The sequence below is a fragment of the Balaenoptera musculus genome, chromosome 3 (genome assembly GCF_009873245.2).
Source record: "Balaenoptera musculus isolate JJ_BM4_2016_0621 chromosome 3, mBalMus1.pri.v3, whole genome shotgun sequence".
NCBI classification, from domain to species: Eukaryota; Metazoa; Chordata; class Mammalia; order Artiodactyla; family Balaenopteridae; genus Balaenoptera; species Balaenoptera musculus.
Genome location: NC_045787.1, coordinates 37,091,601 through 37,110,908, shown reverse-complemented (window position 1 = coordinate 37,110,908; position 19,308 = coordinate 37,091,601). Strand labels below are relative to the sequence as shown.

At 37.7% G+C, this 19,308-nt stretch overlaps 1 protein-coding gene across 3 annotated transcripts in view; it reads left to right on the top strand.

Annotated features, from left to right (window-relative positions):
• The window catches only part of EMB (embigin), a 49,017-nt gene that overhangs the window by 17,904 nt on the left and 11,805 nt on the right, over positions 1-19,308 (top strand). For all 3 annotated transcript variants that reach the window (XM_036845476.1, XM_036845475.1, XM_036845474.1), the window contains 2 exons: positions 5,757-5,943; positions 6,175-6,263. In XM_036845476.1, the coding sequence (XP_036701371.1) occupies positions 5,757-5,943; positions 6,175-6,263 (276 nt within the window). The remainder of the gene's footprint in view (positions 1-5,756; positions 5,944-6,174; positions 6,264-19,308) is intronic.

Here is a 19,308-nt window from a genome sequence, read left to right as displayed (position 1 = left end):
TATCCCCATATCTCTTCCCTCTTGCATCTCCCTCCCTCCCACCCTCCCTATCCCACCCCTCTAGGTGGTCACAAAGCACCGAGCTGATCTCCCTGTGCTATGCGGCTGCTTCCCACTAGCTATCTATCTTACATTTGGTAGTGTATATATGTCCATGCCACTCTCTCACTTTGTCCCAGCTTACCCTTAAATTTTTAAGAGAGTATTTAGACAGAGGTAAATTACTGTATGATTTAAAGAACATTCTTTTTAAAAGTATAGTTCAGAAACCAAGCAAATGGGTATGGTATTGGAAATGTAGATGTCATGGAAGTTTTTATAACACTCTAAAACAGCAGAAATGCATTGCAGTTGTGGAGTTTTGGGGAAGTTGAAACATTGTCCATTGAGTTAAATGGACACATTAGTTTTCTGGCTAACCAAAAAATATTTTAGTGTTAGGGATAAAACTTTCTACGTATTTTTGATGCTTGTGGTTTCCTGACAGGAAGGAAATCAGGCTGCAGAAGCACCAGCAAAGTATAAAAAACAGTGAGATAACAATTAGGGCTTGGAGGATGGCTTGGCAAGAAGAAAGGTTACATTGCAGTTCTAATAGAAGCATTTAGTTGAAAGTATGAATATGTTTAAAATATGTTGATCAAGGAAAAAATATTTTTTATTTTTCATTTATTTTGTATCTATATGAAGTGATGGATGGTCCCTAAACTTACTGTGGTAATCATTTCATAAGGTATGTAAATCACAACATTATTCTGTACACCTTAAACTTATATAGTGCTGTATATCAATTATATCTCAATTAAACTGGAAGAGAAAAAATTTTTTAAATTAAAAAAACGTTGATCACATCATCTATCATCACACTGATAAATTATAAATTTGTTTCATCTTCTTTTAATGGTTTCTTTCATTTAAATTCTTGGTTCAGTAGTTTGAAAGCGATGAAGAAGTTAATTTCACTGTCATGAGCGTTTCATATCTTTGAGAGTTGGTTGTGAGAATTTGGACTCAGTCACACCTAAATTTGAGATTCTCTGCTGTTATTATCTTGATGCATGATTTTGGGCAAGATAGTCGACCTCTCTTTGCCTCAATTTTCTCATCTATGAAATAGTGATGAGAATAATGGTACTTACCCTGTAGAACTGCTGTGAAGATTAAATGATATAATCAATGTATAACTTTTAGCAACAAAACATGATAACTTTTGTTATACTCCCCAGTGAGATAAATGGTGAGAGGGAGGAAGTGTGTAATTATTCAGCAATTACTATATTACTAATACTTTTCTTATGATAGTTCATTTAATCCTTTCTACTATCTTATGAAATATGTATTGTCCCATTTTATAAATGGGGAAACTGAGGTGTCCAATATAAATATACTTTGTTTTGCCCTGTAAGTAACCTGAGGCACAGAGCCCCTGACATTGGGCTGCTCTCTTGTGAAATGGGGGAATAATTCATATTCCAACTTAGGAGGCTCCAGTGAACCACATCACCAAGAAGAGCATGGTGCCCTGGAATCACCTTCTGAAATGTAAATATCTCTATACTGTTTCCTGCTAGGGGTGATAATGCAGCTACATCTCCCTGCCAGTTCTCCCCAGGAAAGTTTGTCATCAGCCTCACCAGGTGCCAAAGAAATAATGCAAGAGTCAAATAGCCTTTTCTGGGTGCTCCGACCGCCGGAGCCTCTTACAGCTCCATGCCCTGGAGCGAGGCCTGGGCCTCCTCGTTCTGAGCAGGGGAACCCTGCACGAGTTAGACTTGGGTTGAGCAGCATCCAGCAGGAATCAGCTCAGCTCGGACCTAGGGAGGAGACTCACAGACGTCTACAAAGATTTTATTCCTAAAGCAGAGTTTTGCCAGATGTGCAAGAGTCTTTTGTAGAGTTGAGTGATGGTCCATCTACCACGTGTCCTAGGCATTTTGACCTCCTGAGGCCTCTTCTTTCTTTATAAGCTAAGCTTTCCTTTCATACACGAGGCAGGGAGATAAACCAAACCAGTTCAGTCTTCAAGGGAGCCATGCAGTACCAAGAATGGCTGTAACTACTATGAGCAGAGACTGCAAAAATGCAGACCCCTCCACATGCGTGGAGTCGTGCAGTGTTTGTCCTTCTCTGGCTGCCTTATTTCATTGGGCCTGGTGTCCTTGGGGTTCATCCATGTTGTGGCATATTGACAAATGAATTTCCCCTTTTTAAAGGATGAGGGATGTTCCATTGTTTGTATATACCACATTGTTTTTGTCCGTTCATCCACTGACGTTTGGGTTGTTTCCACATCTTGGCTATTGTGACATGAAGTATCTAAAACAGTCAAATTCACAGAAGCAAAGAATAGAGTGGTGGTTGCCAGGGGTTGGGGAGGAGTGGGAAATGGGGAGGTATTAGTCAAATGTCTAAGTTTCAGTTAAGCAAGGTGAATAAGTTCTAGAGATCTACTGTACAACATTGTGCCTACAGATAAGAGGGTAGGTCTCGTGTTACTACCACGAATTAAAAAAAAAAAAAGTATACTTTTTTTTGGCAAATGAAAGGTATCTAATCAGAGTAGAATAATAATCTGAGTTTTACTTTAGAAGGACAACTTTGGTGGTGTTAAATAAAAACATGTAGAGGAGGAGAAACTGTAGCCAAGAGAAGTTAGGAAGTCATTTTTCTCATCCTGGTGAAAGGTAATGAAGGTGTAGGGGAGGAAAAAGTTTTCCTTGACCCTCTTAGAGTCCCTAACTGGCTCTGAAAGTTAAACTGACAAACATAGTTTAACAGGATTAAAGCATACAAATTAATTTAAGTTTTATGTGACACAGCATCCTTCATAAGGAGAGGAAGACCCAAAGAAACAGTTAAATCTGAGTATTTTTATGCTAGGCTTGATGAAGAGTGGAGAGTCCTGGGAGAATATGATAGATCAGAGTATGAGATAAGTGTAATAAACTGGGGGAAATGTAGCAAGTCCTATTTGTTAGAATTCTTCTATGTGTCCCTTTGTCTTTGGAGATAAGGATGCTCCTTTCCCCCAGGTATAGGGAAGGCACCTCTCTCATGAAGGTTTTATGACCTGTTTCAGGGGAGAAGCGCAGGGGGAATGTCAGAGTGACCTTTCTGCTTCTGCTATTTTCACAAACTCCTTCAGCTTAAGACATTTAGTATACCAAGGTGCCATATTTTGGGGGTAGCGTGTTCTCAACCCCATCAAAGCCCTACAGTAAGAAGAGTTGGAGACAACTGAGCAAATCTGATTGACGTTTCAGAGGTAAGAATCGACTGAATTCTACTGGATGTGATTTAGTCTTAGGGGTCAGGAGAAGAGAAGGCTAATGCGCCTCCCTCGGATATTCTGCGTTTGAAGAAACTTTGGGATATCTAGGTTTAGATGCTCAGCAGGCAACTGGAGCTGTGGGCCTGGGGATCAAGAAGGAAGTCTTGAATGGAGCCAAGAGTTTTACAAATAAAGGATATTAGAAATAATAGTTGAATCCAACATGGGAGTGTCAAACAGAAAAGTAAAGAGACCAGAGAGCAAAGTCCCAAGGGAGACCAACATTTAGGCGTAGTTGGAAGAATTGGTGTGGCTAGCGGAATGTTAGGATCATGAAATAGGAGCGAAGTAAAGGGAACTGCTAGGAGTAGGTAGTCTCTGGCAACATCTGATATTTCAGAGACATCAAACAAAACGTGAGCTCTGAAAAGAGGTCATCAGGTTAAATAGGCCATTTTTAACCCAAGAGAAAGCACTTTCTGTAATGTGGTAAGATACTAGAATATGCTGTACTGAAATGAGAACGTGGGTGAGGACAGAGACTGTGTGTAGAAAACTCTTAAGAAATTGGCTAACGAAGTAAGTTTCTTTGACAGACAGCAGACAGGACTGTTTTAAGGCTATCATAGAGCTAAAGATGAAGTGAGGAAAATTTATAGAAAACAGAAGCTCAGAACCAAATACAGCAGATCTTGAAACATTTTCTCCTATTACTAGTACCTAGTATAATTTCTGCACGTACATATGCTGAAATGTATAAATCCCTTCAGTTTTACTGACTCAATTTTTTTTCCCTGTATAATTGAATTTTGTTAAGGTCTTCCCATAGCTAGGGTTTTTGTTTTGTTTTGTTTTCCTTTTTGGGCATAAAATTCAATTCAGCAATTTTGGAATTACACGAGCAGTTATTTCAAGCATGTGCTCACAAAGCACTTCACACTAGTTGTACTCCACTGTTGGCAAAACTCTGCACGTAGTCATTGCTTAAGGAAGCATTTTTGTGAAGTTTTAAATGTAATTAAAAGTGATGTTATGCTATTTTAAGTTCTGGTTTTTTTCCTTCTACATTTTGGCTCTGCATTCTACTTTTAATGATACTATACTATTGAGCGTGAGCTGGAGAAATGTGTTTATATAATGCAGTGCCCTCTCCCAAACACAGCCCTTTCCTTCCCATTAAAAGTAAGCATCACTGTTCTGATTTTTGTATAGTCACTTCCTTGCTTTTTAAAATTGTTTTATTACATAGGTGTATATTCCTGGGGCGCAGTGGTTAAGAATCCGCCTGCCAATGCAGGGGACACGGGTTCGAGCCCTGGTCTGGGAAGATCTCACATGCCGCGGAGCAACTAAGCCCGTGTGCCACAACTACCGAGCCTGTGCTCTAGAGCCCGCGAGCCACAACTACCAAGCCCACGTGCCACAACTACTGAAGCCTGAGTGCCTAGAGCCCATGCTCTGCCTCCTTCCACTTTACTTTTTTTTTTTTTTGACAAGATTACTTCTTAGGTAGTGGGGTGTTCCTCTTCAGGAGACACACAATTCTGTTTTTTGATTGCAGTAGTTGATGCAAAATGACTGGATTCATGATTCACCAGGGTTTCCTGCATCATTGTACTGTATGTCTATGATTTCTTCATTTATTTGCTGGAATTCTATAAAGAGAAAGTTATCTTCCTTTATTATTTAGTTACCAGTGGTACATTTAGTATAGGAAGAGCAGTGTGCTTACTTGTTATTTTTTTCTTTATTTACCACTGTTCAAAATTTTAAAAAGCTGGCTCTAAGTTGGATATATATATCAATATCTATATCTACATATTTATATATAGATATATCACCTAATGGCTTTGTACTGATATTTAAAATGCAGTGAAAATTCAGAACTGCAAGATGTTTATTTAAATTCTTCTGTCTCACGACTGTATCTTTATCCCATCCCTACAAATTCTTAAGGAGTAAGAAGACTGGGAATGATAGAATTAGTATATCACACAAACCTACATTACACACAAAACTTTCTTGCAGTAACTACCAATAACATGATTACTGAAAGGAGCTGAAACAGTCACTCCTTTCTCTCCTGACTAGTTTCTGTTAGTTTCTACGGTTGTACTGTTTCTACACTGTCAGAGCACATGGCACTTCTTTAAACAGTACTCTTCCCCCTATATCCTTGTCAGCTAGTGAGTTGAAGCAGATTAAGATCACAGCGTTAGGCTTCTGTGATTCCATTACTGTTGTAACAAAACTTTTCTTCAGCTGTGCCTATGAAAGAAAATAATAAAGGGAACTAAATATATGTTACAGAGGAATAATTCTTCAAAGGAATATTACATTAGGAAACTGTTGATATAGCACTGTTGTTACATTAGGAAACTGCTGATATAGCCCTATTGTTGATTATTTTTTATATCCTGGATTTCCCCTAAATGTAACTTTTACAACATCTTTTTGTTTGTTTGTTTTCTTTTGTGGTTAATAGAACATTCCAATATGCCAGTCGAAAAAAATATCACTTTAGAAAGACCTTCTAATATAGAACTCACATGCCAATTCACGACATCTGGAGATTTGAATTCAGTAAATGTGACTTGGAGAAAAGGTGATGAACTACTTGAGAATAATTATCTCATCAATGCAACAGGAAGCATCCTGTATACCCAATACATGTGAGTAAACAAAATTTTAACCTGTATGGCTAGATGAAATTAAATTCTAAATATTTTCCTGACTGAGCATTCTTTCCTTTGCTGTCACTTGAATGTTATGCTAATGTTCTAATTTGCACATTTACAAAATTTTTTCATCTTTAAATTTTGATTAACGGCTGAGTCTTTCATTTTCATTAAGGAGAGTTTTTTGAGAACTAAGCCTGTATTAATAACTTAAATTATCTTTAGGTTCACCATCGTTAATAGCGAACAAATGGGAAGTTATTCTTGTTTCTTTGAGGAGAAAAAGGAACAAAGGGGCACATTTAATTTCAAAGGTCAGTACTAATAATTTGTAGAGTAATAACTTTAGCATTATATTCTTAGAATTCTAAATCCTCAAATTTGTTGGGAAGAAAATATCTAGTTTTTGTGCTGAAATAAATCTTTACCATTATGTAAAGGTCTTGGATTTTATGCCATCGTCTAAAATCCTGTTGTGTTCACAAAATAATTGTTGTGGTAAAAAATAAACAAATAAATCCTCAAATTTTAAAATTATTATTACAATACTAAAAATACAGCTGAAAAAAGGCATCATGTGCTTTCTATTGAATCATAAGTGGTGACCTTGAAAATGGAGCTTCACTGTGTCTTCCCAGTGCTCCCTCCCCCAGTTTAAAACACAGGTTTTAGTTTGAAAGACCAGGCTGCCAGGTTATTTGTACCTCTCTTGTAGCAGTTTCTTGAATTTATTTATTTAGCCCTCCAAACTCAGACCTTTTATAATACTCCTCTAGGTGTCTGAGTTATTGCACTCCTAGACTGTGAGAATATGCTTTGGTGTTCTGTATCAGTGGCTCCAGGACTTGGGATTTTAGGAACCCATAAAATTTAAAAATAATTTGGAGATGCACAAAGGTTGCCTGCTTTTGATTTCATCAAGTAAGGACAAACCCCAGAATGTAATCCACAGTTCTCCCCCATAGGAAAAAATAAACTCAAAGTATTTTACTCTTACCATCATTAAACCAAAACTTTAAAGGTCTTAATCTCATAATAAAGACGTTGTTCAAGTTGGGTAATTATCTTCATAAAAAACCCATATTCTCTGATAGATAAGTGAATGTCACTGTCCCTGCTGGTATTTGGGAAATGCAGTCTGTTGCCATATTAACTATCTTGGGCTTTGCTTCACATTAATTTCCCAGCACACATGAGAAATTGTTTACTTTTTCCTAAAAATTGTGAAATCCAGCTAGCTGCTATGACAAAATACGAATTCTATCCCCACAGTCCCATCAATAGCAGAATGGCCTGATTCATCATTGCCATGGTTTAAGATGGTCCCCTCCTTAATCCCTCCCTATAGTCCCTCTGCACTCAGACTCATTTCCTTCATGTGGTTTTATAAATATTCCTACTGGGTAAATATAATAAATCCTTGTATTTATGCACTTTGGTCTCTGCAGAGGCAGAAACTATTATCATCTTTTGATTATTTTGATCATGTACATTCTCTTTTAACCTTCTTTCCTCCATTTGCCAAATTTAACCTAGTGAAGGATAGATATATCATATACATTTCCTTCCCTTATTCCTTTTCTTACCTTCCCTTTTCTTTTTCTTTCCTCAGTCTTTTTCTCTTGCCCCTGCCTGGCCATCCTAATGAACTAACAGATACTAAACACATGGACACACATACACACACACAAACACAATCCTAGTACACATTTTATGTGTCTCCTTTAAATGTGTAAAGAAGGCCTACAGGTCTTGAGGAAATACTCATCAAATCTTGAGGCTCAAAGTGCCTCCAAGAGATTCAACTTTAAAAATTGCTTTTTCCCCTCTTCTAAATAGCATTGTTTTCTAGAAATATGTACTAGTCATGCCTGTTCAAAGTTTAAATATCGAATATATTACACTTTTTCTTATTAGCACTGTTATGATAAATTACTTAAATTATTATTTGGAAGTGATCATTCTAGTCTAGTCTCTAATGTGAAGATTAACAGAAGCATTTTAGTTTTCAGTGTACTAATAAATTTAATGCCAAGTAGTCTTAAAGAAGGCCTCTTGATCTGTATCTATTTTGAGTAACTAGGTTGATGCTGGCTGGTGTCAGAAGCACCTACACAAGGTCTAGGTTTGAAATCAGGTGCTTGAGGAATGCAAAGAGCCACTGAATATTTGCTTTTTTGCTTTTTATAGTTTTCTTAAAGCAGTTTAGTTCAGTTTATTTGTTTTAAATGCCCACTTAACAATGTAACTTTTAAGTATGTACTATATCTTAAAGATTTTTATACAATTAATAAGTTGGGCCCTCCCAGATTTTCTTTGGTAAAATAATAATTCTCTTTAATTTATCTAAGTTGAATATTGCTTGGAGGAATCATTTCATTTGAGTACAGTTTAAAGGCATCTGCAGAACAATTCATATTTTAGTTATTATTTAATTAGATCTTGTAAGGCTTCTAGAATGGTGTATTTTTTTTTTTTAACAAATATCCTATTTTACTCTTTCTCCACATGGATTGCTTATGGCTTTTCCTAAGAAGAGGATTATCTTTTCAATTGAGTGTGGATGAAAAGCCTGTTTTATCCTCCCTTTAAAATTGAGCCAAAAAAAAAATTCTGCTATTGATCACATGAGTCAACTAAAGTGCATGAGCCTGAGTCCTCAGAACAATTTATCAGCAAAGTCCCTCCTTCTGCCTTTATGGGAACTGGTTGATTTATTACTGCAAGATTATAAAAGGGCCTCAACATCACTGATTAGTACAGTGTGGAAAAACCTGCTGACTTTGTGTGTTTGGCTGTTGATGACAGTACAGGGGAGAAAGCAAAAGTCACACTGGAAGCTTGCAACTGCTAATGTCACTGACGGCCTTTCACCAAGAAAGATGGGTGATGGTCTGCAATGTTTTTTAGTAGTAGGTCAAATATTCTGAGGTAGATGCTGAAAATTTCTATAATAACCATCAATGTTAAAATCTCTTAGTAAAAAGATGCAGAAACTTAGTTGGTTAAGCATAAGTAATAGGACATAGAACTTCTTGGAAGACATGGTGAGATTCTGATAGTACCAAGTGCTATGAAACCTGCCTTGGCCCAGCCATCTGTCCTCACTGGGAAGCATCCAAGGAGTCAAATGGAAGAGCAGAGTAATAGAATCAGTTTGAACTTAAGCTTCACACCCCAGTGCTAAAACCTAGTTAGCTGTCTTTGACTATATGGAAGAATCTTTTTCCTAATTTGATAACACCTAAACATCCTTGAGCCAAAAATGACACAGGCTAATGTTTTCTAGTCCATAAATATGCAAATATAAATCTCTAAGATTTACAACTCCATAGGGTTTTCACTTTCACTGAGTAGTTCCTAGACACGCATCTTCCTAGACACTAGTCTGAATCAGCAATTTCACCATCTTTAAACTTGAATTCTTTCAACCCCAAGATTCTGTGTGTCCTACTTTATCCAGAGTTCCAAAAGGTCAAAAGGACACATTAGAATGCTCTATCACTGTCCTCCTATTCATAAATATTTCTAAACATAAGCAGAAGCCCAGAACCAACTGTTACCTCTGGAGAAGTTTGAACAAATTAATGTTCCACTGTTATCAGCCATATAAAGCATAATAGAGCAGTGTTTAATGTCATCTTGGCCATTAGTTTAGGGCATAGTCAAGGAAACAGAAGAGATGAAAAGAAAATAGAATGTGGGTTTTGTTTCCCTGTGGCATCCCTCAGTCACTGTCAGTTATCTGCAGTTTGTACCCAAATCTTAACAGTTAACTGGGATGGTTTAATAGCATACCCCCATGTGTTCCTCACCCAAACCTCAAAATACCCAAGATTTTCTTGAAAAGCACCCTTCAGCTACCTGTTATGCTTCCCAAGCCTGTGCCTCTTAGAGGCTTACTGCAGACCAATGTATCTTCTGGCATGTTTTCCCCCTCAAATGTTACCTTTCTTCTACTTTTGATTCTTAGCTTGTGGGTGGATTTCAATATTTTGATCATATTTCAACACACATTTCCCTGCTGAAGCATGATTTCCAGAAAAAAGCATGCTGAAATTGAGAAACAGCACAGATATCTGGGAGATCCATAAGCTGGGAAAGCAGAAACTGTGCCCTTAACTAGTGCTCAACAAAACCAGTTTTGCGGTCTGCCTTCAAAGCAGTGTTTGTTTTAAGGGGAGCCTAGCCTGGCTCTAGAAGTACTGCACCAGAGCCACACTATCAAAAAGCAGTGCCAAATATGTACATGTTGTACCTCTCCATGTGGAACTCAAGAAGGGTGGCTCTGCTCCATTGGAGGTTTGGAAGGAACCTTGTGGCTTCAGAAAAGAATCTCTATTTTAGCCAAGCTCAAATCTCTACTTAATCTGCAGGCCTTTAGTTGAGGCCTCTCCTAAAGTAGGGTTGATCTTTCCAAGTGGGACTTTATCCCTCAAGTGCTTGTGTGTTCTCATACTTCATTTAGTAATAAAACCACACCAGATGCTGGGAATATTGGAATGAAGTATGATTAGAAAGTGCTATTAAGCCAATAGTGTTTTGTCAGCAGACCCAAGAACAACTCCATTCTCACCTGGTCCAGTCATTCCTCTTCACAACAAATCTCAAATGTGGAAATATACACAAAACAGAGACACCAAAGAAAAGTAACATCTTATTATTGGCCAGCCTTGGCCACAAACCTCGCTGAAATCCTTAGATGGCTTCTTTTTTCTCAGTTAGGTCTTACTAACCTTAAACCAAAGCAGAGTCATCTATTCTTTCACAGTCCAAGCTCAATTTGGTACGTACTACTCTAGATAGGAGGATATACCCTCTGGAACCAGAAGACACATGCTGAGCATGAGGCTGAGTTATTTACATCTCCAAATTCCCAGCCCTAGAAAACAAGACCCAATCTGTGCCCTGGAATATGACCAATCCAGGACTAACTTCCTCTCTGGGACTGGAAAACTGGACGGTTGAATGAGAGGAGGGAATTTAAAACTGAGATCACCAAGGACTTCTGTCCAGACCACTGCCCAGACTTCTGCTGCCTTCGCTTCCAGTGTCTAGTGAGAAAACTAGCTTTACCATAAGAGAAATGAAACAAAATATGATGTTCCGTGACTCAGCCTAATTTAGGCCTTTAACATTTTGACATTTAAACTTATTGTCTTGTTTTTCAGGAACTTAAAATATAGTTGTTATGTTAATATCTCAGTACGTATGGTCAACCTTTTCTCTTAGATCCTAGAGTTGCTTCCACTTTTCTTATATTGGTTCCTCCATTAGAGTGCTGTCTGGGTCTACAAATGGCCCTGAAGGGGTAGCCGCAGACTGAGGAAATTGAACCAAACTAATTTTTTTTTATTTTTTATTTATTTTTTTTATTTTTGGCTGCATTGGGTCTTCATTGTTGCGCTCGGGCTTTCTCTAGTTGTGGCGAGCGGGGGCTACTCTTGGTTGCCGTGCAAGGGCTTCTCATTGCGGTGGCTTCTCTTGTTGCAGAGCACGGGCTCTAAGCGTGTGGGCTTCAGTAGTTGTGGCCCATGGGCTTAGTTGCTCCGCAGCATGTGGGATCTTCCCGGACCAGGGCTCAAACCTGTGTCCCCTGCGTTAGCAGGCAGGTTCTTAACCACTGTGCCACCAGGGAAGCCCTGAACCGAACTAATTTTTATTATAAAAAACTTTTATTATAAAAACATGTGTATATTATTTTAAAATTTAGCTCATGGTGTGTCAAAGTATTACTTGCTTTATTCTTGCCTTTTCTTATTAAATCCAGTACGTGGTGAATGGGCTATTTCCTTTTTATTCTTAGGTTTTATAATAATATGTAAAGTTACTATTGCATTTGTTCTTTCTGCTCCATATACTACATGGGTCTGGAAACAATAATTTCTTTTTAACCTTTAACCGATTTCATTTCTTTTTATGGTAAGGAGAGGTAATTAGGTCCCCTGATTGAAATTGTTCTAATTTATACTTAAATTGTAATCCTTATACAAACTCTTTTTTTTTTTCTTTTTTTTTTTGCTCACAACTCACACACACACACTGTATTATATTTTTACAAAAGATAAATAAACTGACACCAAGCATTGTAAATGGATGACCTCAACAAAAGCAACAATGATTTCAATTACCACACACGAAACACACTCATACTGTCATAATATTGACATTCAGTCCAGTAATCCTCCACTGTAACAGCTCCTTTACTTTGCAGTGAAAATTGATTTGTATATTTTTTGCCTCTGAGTACTTGTGGGATTTTTTCTTTTTTTTTTTATTCAAACAGAAAGTCACAAAAATTATAATCATCCTCATCAGTTCACTCAGTCCCATGTAATTAATTTTTTTTTCATCTTGATCTTTTATTAGCACTTTTATGAATTCATTAGTTTTCCATTAGAGTTCTGAAAATGCTTATTCATTCAGTTCAGCAGTATAGTCAGTTACCAGAAACCTGTACTTGTCAGAGTCTTTTCCATGAATTCCTTGAATATGAAACCCTTTTATAGGAACATTTTTGAAAAGCATCAGAGTACACTCAGAACTGTCTGTAAATAACAAAAGACTTAAAAATGACCACGGTTAAAGATTTGATGAAAGTTCATAATAATGCAATTGACAAGGAAATTTAGTTATTTCTGAGATATACATTTTAAAGTAATAACTAGAATTATGACTTATAACATTATACCAGAACATATAAGATTTTTATAAATTTCATGTAATGTCTGAAACATTTATATTAACATATTTCCATACAAATAACCCAAAGAAAGTTTAATATTAGTTGTTTTTTTGTTTTTTGTTTGTTTTTTTATACTGCAGGTTCTTATTAGTCATCAATTTTATACACATCAGTGTATACACTCAATCCCAATCGCCCAATTCAACACACCACCGTCCCCACCCCACCGCGGTTTTCCCCTCTTGGTGTCCATACGTCTGTTCTCTACATCTGTGTCTCAACTTCTGCCTGGCAAACTGGTTCATCTGTACATTTTTCTAGGTTCCACATATATGCGTTAATATACGATATTTGTTTTTCTCTTTCTGACTTACTTCACTCTGTATGACAGCCTCTAGATCCATCCACGTCTCAACAAATAACTCAATTTCGTTCCTTTTTATGGCTGAGTAATATTCCATTGTATATATGTACCACATCTTCTTTATCCATTCATCTGTCGATGGGCATTTCAGTTGCTTCCATGACCTGGCTATTGTAAATAGTGCTGCAATGAACATTGGGGTGCATCTGTCTTTTTGAATTATGGTTTTCTCTGGGTATATGCCCAGTAGTGGGATTCCTGGATCATATGGTAATTCTATTTTTAGTTTTTTAAGGAACCTCCATACTGTTCTCCATAGTGGCTGTATCAATTTACATTCCCACCAACAGTGCAAGAGGGTTCCCTTTTCTCCACACCCTCTCCAGCATTTGTTGCTTGTAGATTTTCTGATGATGCCCATTCTAACTGGTGAGAGGTGATACCTCATAGTAGATTTGATTTGCATTTCTCTAATAATTAGTGATGTTGAGCAGCTTTTCATGTGATTCTTGGCCATCTGTATGTCTTTGGAGAAATGTCTATTTAGGTCTTCTGCCCATTTTTGGATTGGGTTGTTTGTTTCTTTAATATTGAGCTGCATGAGCTGTTTATATATTTTGGAGATTAATCCTTTGTCCATTGATTCCTTTGCAAATATTTTCTCCCATTCTGAGGGTTGTCTTTTCGTCTTGTTTATGGTTTCCTTTGCTGTGCAAAAGCTTTGAAGTTTCGTTAGGTCCCATTTGTTTATTTTCGTTTTTATTTCCATTACTCTAGGAAGTGGATCAAAAAAGATCTTGCTGTGATTTATGTCAAAGAGTGTTCTTCCTATGTTTTCCTCTAAGAGTTTTATAGTGTCTGGTCTTACATTTAGGTCTTGAATCTATTTTGAGTTTATTTTTGTGTATGGTGTTAGGGAGTGTTCTAATTTCATTCTTTTACATGTAGCTGTCCAGTTTTCCCAGCACCACTTATTGAAGAGACTGTCTTTTCTCCATTGTATATCTTTGCCTCCTTTGTCATAGATTAGTTGACCATAGGTGCGTGGGTTTATCTCTGGGCTTTCTGTCTTGTTCCATTGAACTATGTTTCTGTTTTTGTGCCAGCATGATATTGTCTTGATTACTGTAGCTTTGTAGTATAGTCTTAAGTCAGGGATTCTGATTCCTCCAGCTCCGTTTTTTCCTTCAAGACTGCTTTGGCTATTCGAGGTCTTTTGTGTCTCCATACAAATTTTAAGATGATTTGTTCTAGTTCTGTAAAAAATGCCATTGGTAATTTGATAGGGATTGCATTGAATCTGTAGATTGCTTTGGGTAGTATAGTCATTTTCACAATAATGATTCTTCTAATCCAAGAACATGGTATATCTCTCCATCTGCTGGTGTCATCTTTAATTTCTTTCATCAGTGTCTTATAGTTTTCTGCATACAGGTCTTTTGTCTCCCTCAGTAGGTCTATTCCTAGGTATTTTATTCTTTTTGTTGCAGTGGTAAATGGGAGTGTTTCCATAATTTCCCTTTCACATTCTTCATCATTAGTGTATAGGAATGCAAGAGATTTCTGTGCATTAATTTTGTATCCTGCAACTTTACCATATTCATTGATTAGCTCTAGTAGTTTTCTGGTGGCATTTTTAGGATTCTCTATGTATAATATCATGTCATCTGCAAACAGTGACAGTTTTACGTCTTCTTTTCCAATTTGTATTCCTTTTATTTCTTTTTCTTCTCTAATTGCCGTGGCTAGGACTTCCAAAACTATGTTGAATAATAGTGGTGAGAGTGGATATGCTTGCCTCGTTCCTGATCTTAGAGGAAATGCTTTCAGTTTTTCACCATTGAGAATGATGTTTGCTGTGGGTTTGTCATATATGGCCTTTATTATGTTGAGGTCCTACTTTCTGGAGAGTTTTTATCATAAATGGGTGTTCAATTTTGTCAAAAGCTTTTTCTGCATCTATTGAGATGATCATATGGTTTTTATTCTTCAATTTGTTAACATGGTGTATCACATTGATTGATTTGCGTATACTGAAGAATCCTTGCATCCCTGGGATAAATCCCACTTGATCGTGGTGTATGATCCTTTTAATGTGTTGTTGGATTCTGTTTGCTAGTATTTCGTTGAGGATTTTTGCATCTATATTCATCAGTGATATTGGTCTGTAATTTTCTTTTTTTGTAGTATCTTTGTCTGGTTTTGGTATCAGGGTGATGGTGGCCTCATAGAATGAGTTTGGGAGTGTTCCTTCCTCTGCAATTTTTTGGAAGAGTTTGAGAAGGATAGGTGTTAGCTCTTCTCTAAATGTTTGATAGAATTCACCTGTGAAGCCATCTGGTCCTGGACTTTTGTTTGTTGGAAGATTTTTAATCACAGTTTCAATTTCATTACTTGTGATTGGTCTGTTCATATTTTCTGTTTCTTCCTGGTTCAGTCTTGGAAGGTTATACCTTTCTAAGAATTTCTTCATTTCTTCCAGGTTGTCCATTTTTTTGGCATAGAGTTGCTTGTAGTAGTCTCTTAGGATGCTTTGTATTTCTGTGGTGTCTGTTGTAACTTCTCCTTTTTCACTTCTAATTTTATTGATTTGAGTCCTCTGCCTCTTTGTCTTGATGAGTCTGGCTAATGGTTTATCAATTTTGTTTATCTTCTCAAAGAACCAGTTTTTAGTTTTATTGATCTTTGCTATTGTTTTCTTTGTTTCTGTTTCATTTATTTCTGCTCTGGTCTTTATGATTTCTTTCCTTCTGCAAACTTTGCGTTTTGTTTGTTCTTCTTTCTCTACTTTCTTTAGGTGTAAGGTTAGATTGTTTACTTGAGATTTTCCTTGTTTCTTGAGGTAGGCTTGTATAGCTATAAACTTCCCTCTTAGAACTGCTTTTGCTGCATCCCATAGGTTTTGGATCGTCGTGTTTTCATTGTCATTTGTCTCTAGGTATTTTTTTATTTCCTCTTTGATTTCTTCAGTGATCTCTTGGTTATTTAGTAACGTATTGTTTAGCCTCCATCTGTTTGTGTTTTTTTAAGTTTTTTTCCCTGTAATTCACTTCTAATCTCATAGTGTTGTGGTCAGAAAAGATGCTTGATATGATTTCAATTTTCTTAAATTTACTGAGGCTTGATTTGTGACCCAAGATGTGATCTATCCTGGAGAATGTTCCGTGTGCACTTGAGAAGAAAGTGTAATCTGCTGTTTTTGGATGGAATGTCCTATAAATAGCAATTAAATCTGTGTGGCCTATTGTGTCATTTAAAGCTTTTGTTTCCTTATTTATTTTCATTTTGGATGATCTGTCCATTGGTGTAAGTGAGGTGTTAAAGTCCCCCACTATTATTGTGTTACTGTCGATTTCCTCTTTTATAGCTGTTAGCAGTTGCCTTATGTATTGAGGTGCTCCTATGTTGGGTGCATATATATTTATAATTGTTATATCTTCTTCTTGGATTGATCCCTTGATCATTATGTAGTGTCCTTCCTTGTCTCTTGTAACATTCTTTATTTTAAAGTCTATTTTATCTGATATGAGTATTGCTACTCCAGCTTTCTTTTGATTTCCATTTGCATGGAATATCTTTTTCCATCCCCTCACTTTCAGTCTGTTTGTGTCCCTAGGTCTGAAGTGGGTCTCTTGTAGCCAGCATATATATGGGTCTTGTTTTTGTATCCATTCAGCAAGCCTGTGTCTTTTGGTTGGAGCATTTAATCCATTCACGTTTAAGGTAATTATCGATATGTATGTTCCTATGACCATTTTCTTAATTGTTTTGGGTTTGTTTTTGTAGGTCCTTTTGTTCTCTTGTGTTTCCCACTTAGAGAAGTTCCTTTAGCATTTGTTGTAGAGCTGGTTTGGTGGTGCTGAATTCTCTTAGCTTTTGCTTGCCTGTAAAGCTTTTGATTTCTCCATCGAATCTGAATGAGATCCTTGCTGGGTAGAGTAATCTTAGTTGTAGGTTCTTCCCTTTCATCACTTTAAGTATATCATGCCACTCCCTTCTGGCTTGTAGAGTTTCTGCTGAGAAATCAGCTGTTAACCTTATGGGAGTTCCCTTGTATGTTATTTTTCATTTTTCCCTTGCAGCTTTCAATAATTTTTCTTTGTCTTTAATTTTTGCCAGTTTGATTACTATGTGTCTCGGCGTGTTTCTCCTTGGGTTTATCCTGTATGGGACTCTCTGCGCTTCCTGGACTTGGGTGGCTATTTCCTTTCCCATGTTAGGGAAGTTTTCGACTATATTCTCTTCAAATATTTCCTCTGGTCCTTTCTCTCTCTCTTCTCCTTCTGGGACCCCTATAATGTGAATGTTGTTGCATTTAATGTTGTCCCAGAGGTCTCTTAGGCTGTCTTCATTTCTTTTCATTCTTTTTTCTTTAGTCTGTTCTGCAGCAGTGAATTCCACCATTCTGTCTTCCAGGTCACTTATCCGTTCTTCTGCCTCAGTTATTCTGCTATTGATTCCTTCTAGTATAGTTTTCATTTCAGTTATTATATTGTTCACCTGTGTTTTTTTGTTCTTTAATTCTTCTAGGTCTTTGTTAAACATTTCTTGCATCTTCTTGATCTTTGCCTCCATTCTTTTTCCGAGGTCCTGGATCATCTTCACTATAATTATTCTGAATTCTTTTTCTGGAAGGTTGCCTATCTCCACTTCATTTAGTTGTTTTTCTGGGGTTTTATCTTGTCCCTTCATCTGGTACATAGTTCTCTGCCTTTTCATCTTGTCTATCTTTCTGTGAATGTGGTTTTTGTTCCACAGGCTGCAGGATTGTAGTTCTTCTTGCTTCTGCTGTCTGCCCTCTGGTGGATGAGCCTATCTAAGTGGCTTGATGGGAGGGACTGGTGGTGGGTAGAGCTGACTGTTGCTCTGGTGGGCAGAGCTCAGTAAAACTTTAATCCACTTGACTGTTGATGGGTGGGGGCTGGGTTCCCTCCCTGTTGGTTGCTTGGCCTGAGGCAACCCAACACTGGAGCCTACCTGGGCTCTTTGGTGGGGCTAATGATAGACTCTGGGAGGGCTCATGCCAAGGAGTACTTCCCAGAACTTATGCTGCCAGTGTCCTTGTCCCCACGGTGAGCCATAGCCCACCCCCCCCCACCTCTGCAGGAGACCCTCCAACACTAGCAGGTAGGTCTGGTTCAGTCTCCCCTGGGGTCACTGCTCCTTCCCCTGGGTCCCAATGCGCACACTACTTTGTGTGTGCCCTCCAAGAGTGGAGTCTCTGTTTCCCCCAGTCCTGTCGAAGTCGTGCAATCAATTCCCACTAGGCTTCGAAGTCTGATTCTCTAGGAATTCCTCCTCCCGTTGCTGGACCCCCAGGTTGGGAAGCCTGACGTGGGGCTCAGAACCTTCACTCCAGTGGGTGGACGTCCATGGTATAAGTGTTCTCCAGTCTGTGAGTCACCCACCCACCAGTTATGGGATTTGATTTTACTGTGATTGCGTCCCTCCTACCATCTCATTGTGGCTTCTCCTTTGTCTTTGGATGTGGGGTATCTTTTTTGGTGAGTTCCAGTGTCTTCCTGTCGATGACTGTCGAGCAGCTAGTTGTGATTCTGGTGTTCTCGCAAGAGGGAGTGAGAGCACGTCCTTCTACTCTGCCATATTGGTTCCTCTCCACAAACTCTTATTCATCTGCTTTAGCCAAGGACTTGCATAAGTGTTTCAAGCAGCAGAATTTGTTTTACAGCTTCACTGAAAAGTTTTTTAATATATGTTATTAAAGGATGAATTGGTGCCACCTCCAGCATCTCAAAGCTACTGTTTCTTCATTCTTCTGGGCCTTGTCTCCTGTGAATTCATCTTTTATTTTTCATCATTTTAATCTCTTTTAATGGCCTTTCTCAGATGGGCTGGGTGTTCTGTAAATGGCTCAGTTTGGACCCTTTTCCACATTTGGGGGTGTTTTTATACATTCCTATGGTTGTGAGATGAATTTAGGTGAATTGCCAGTTCTTTTATTCTGTGTCTTATTTCTTTTCTGCTCCACATGGCCAACTGGCCTAGAAATCATTCTTGCACATGACAATAATCCATGCCATTAAGCTGGCTAATGTAGGAAGGCCGTGGGCATTACAAATTGTACGAAAACTCAATTAAGAAAAGCAACACCAGTACATGATGACAACAAAAGTTTGAATTTTGTGGTGTTTACTCTACACCAAGCCCTTTATATATTGTGTTCCTGTACTTAATTCTTTACAGTAACATTGTAGAAGGGTATATGACCAACCTATGTCCTCAACACTAGTAACACTGAAGCTATAATTCTAATTCACATATTTCCTGGACCCAAATCTTATATGTTTGT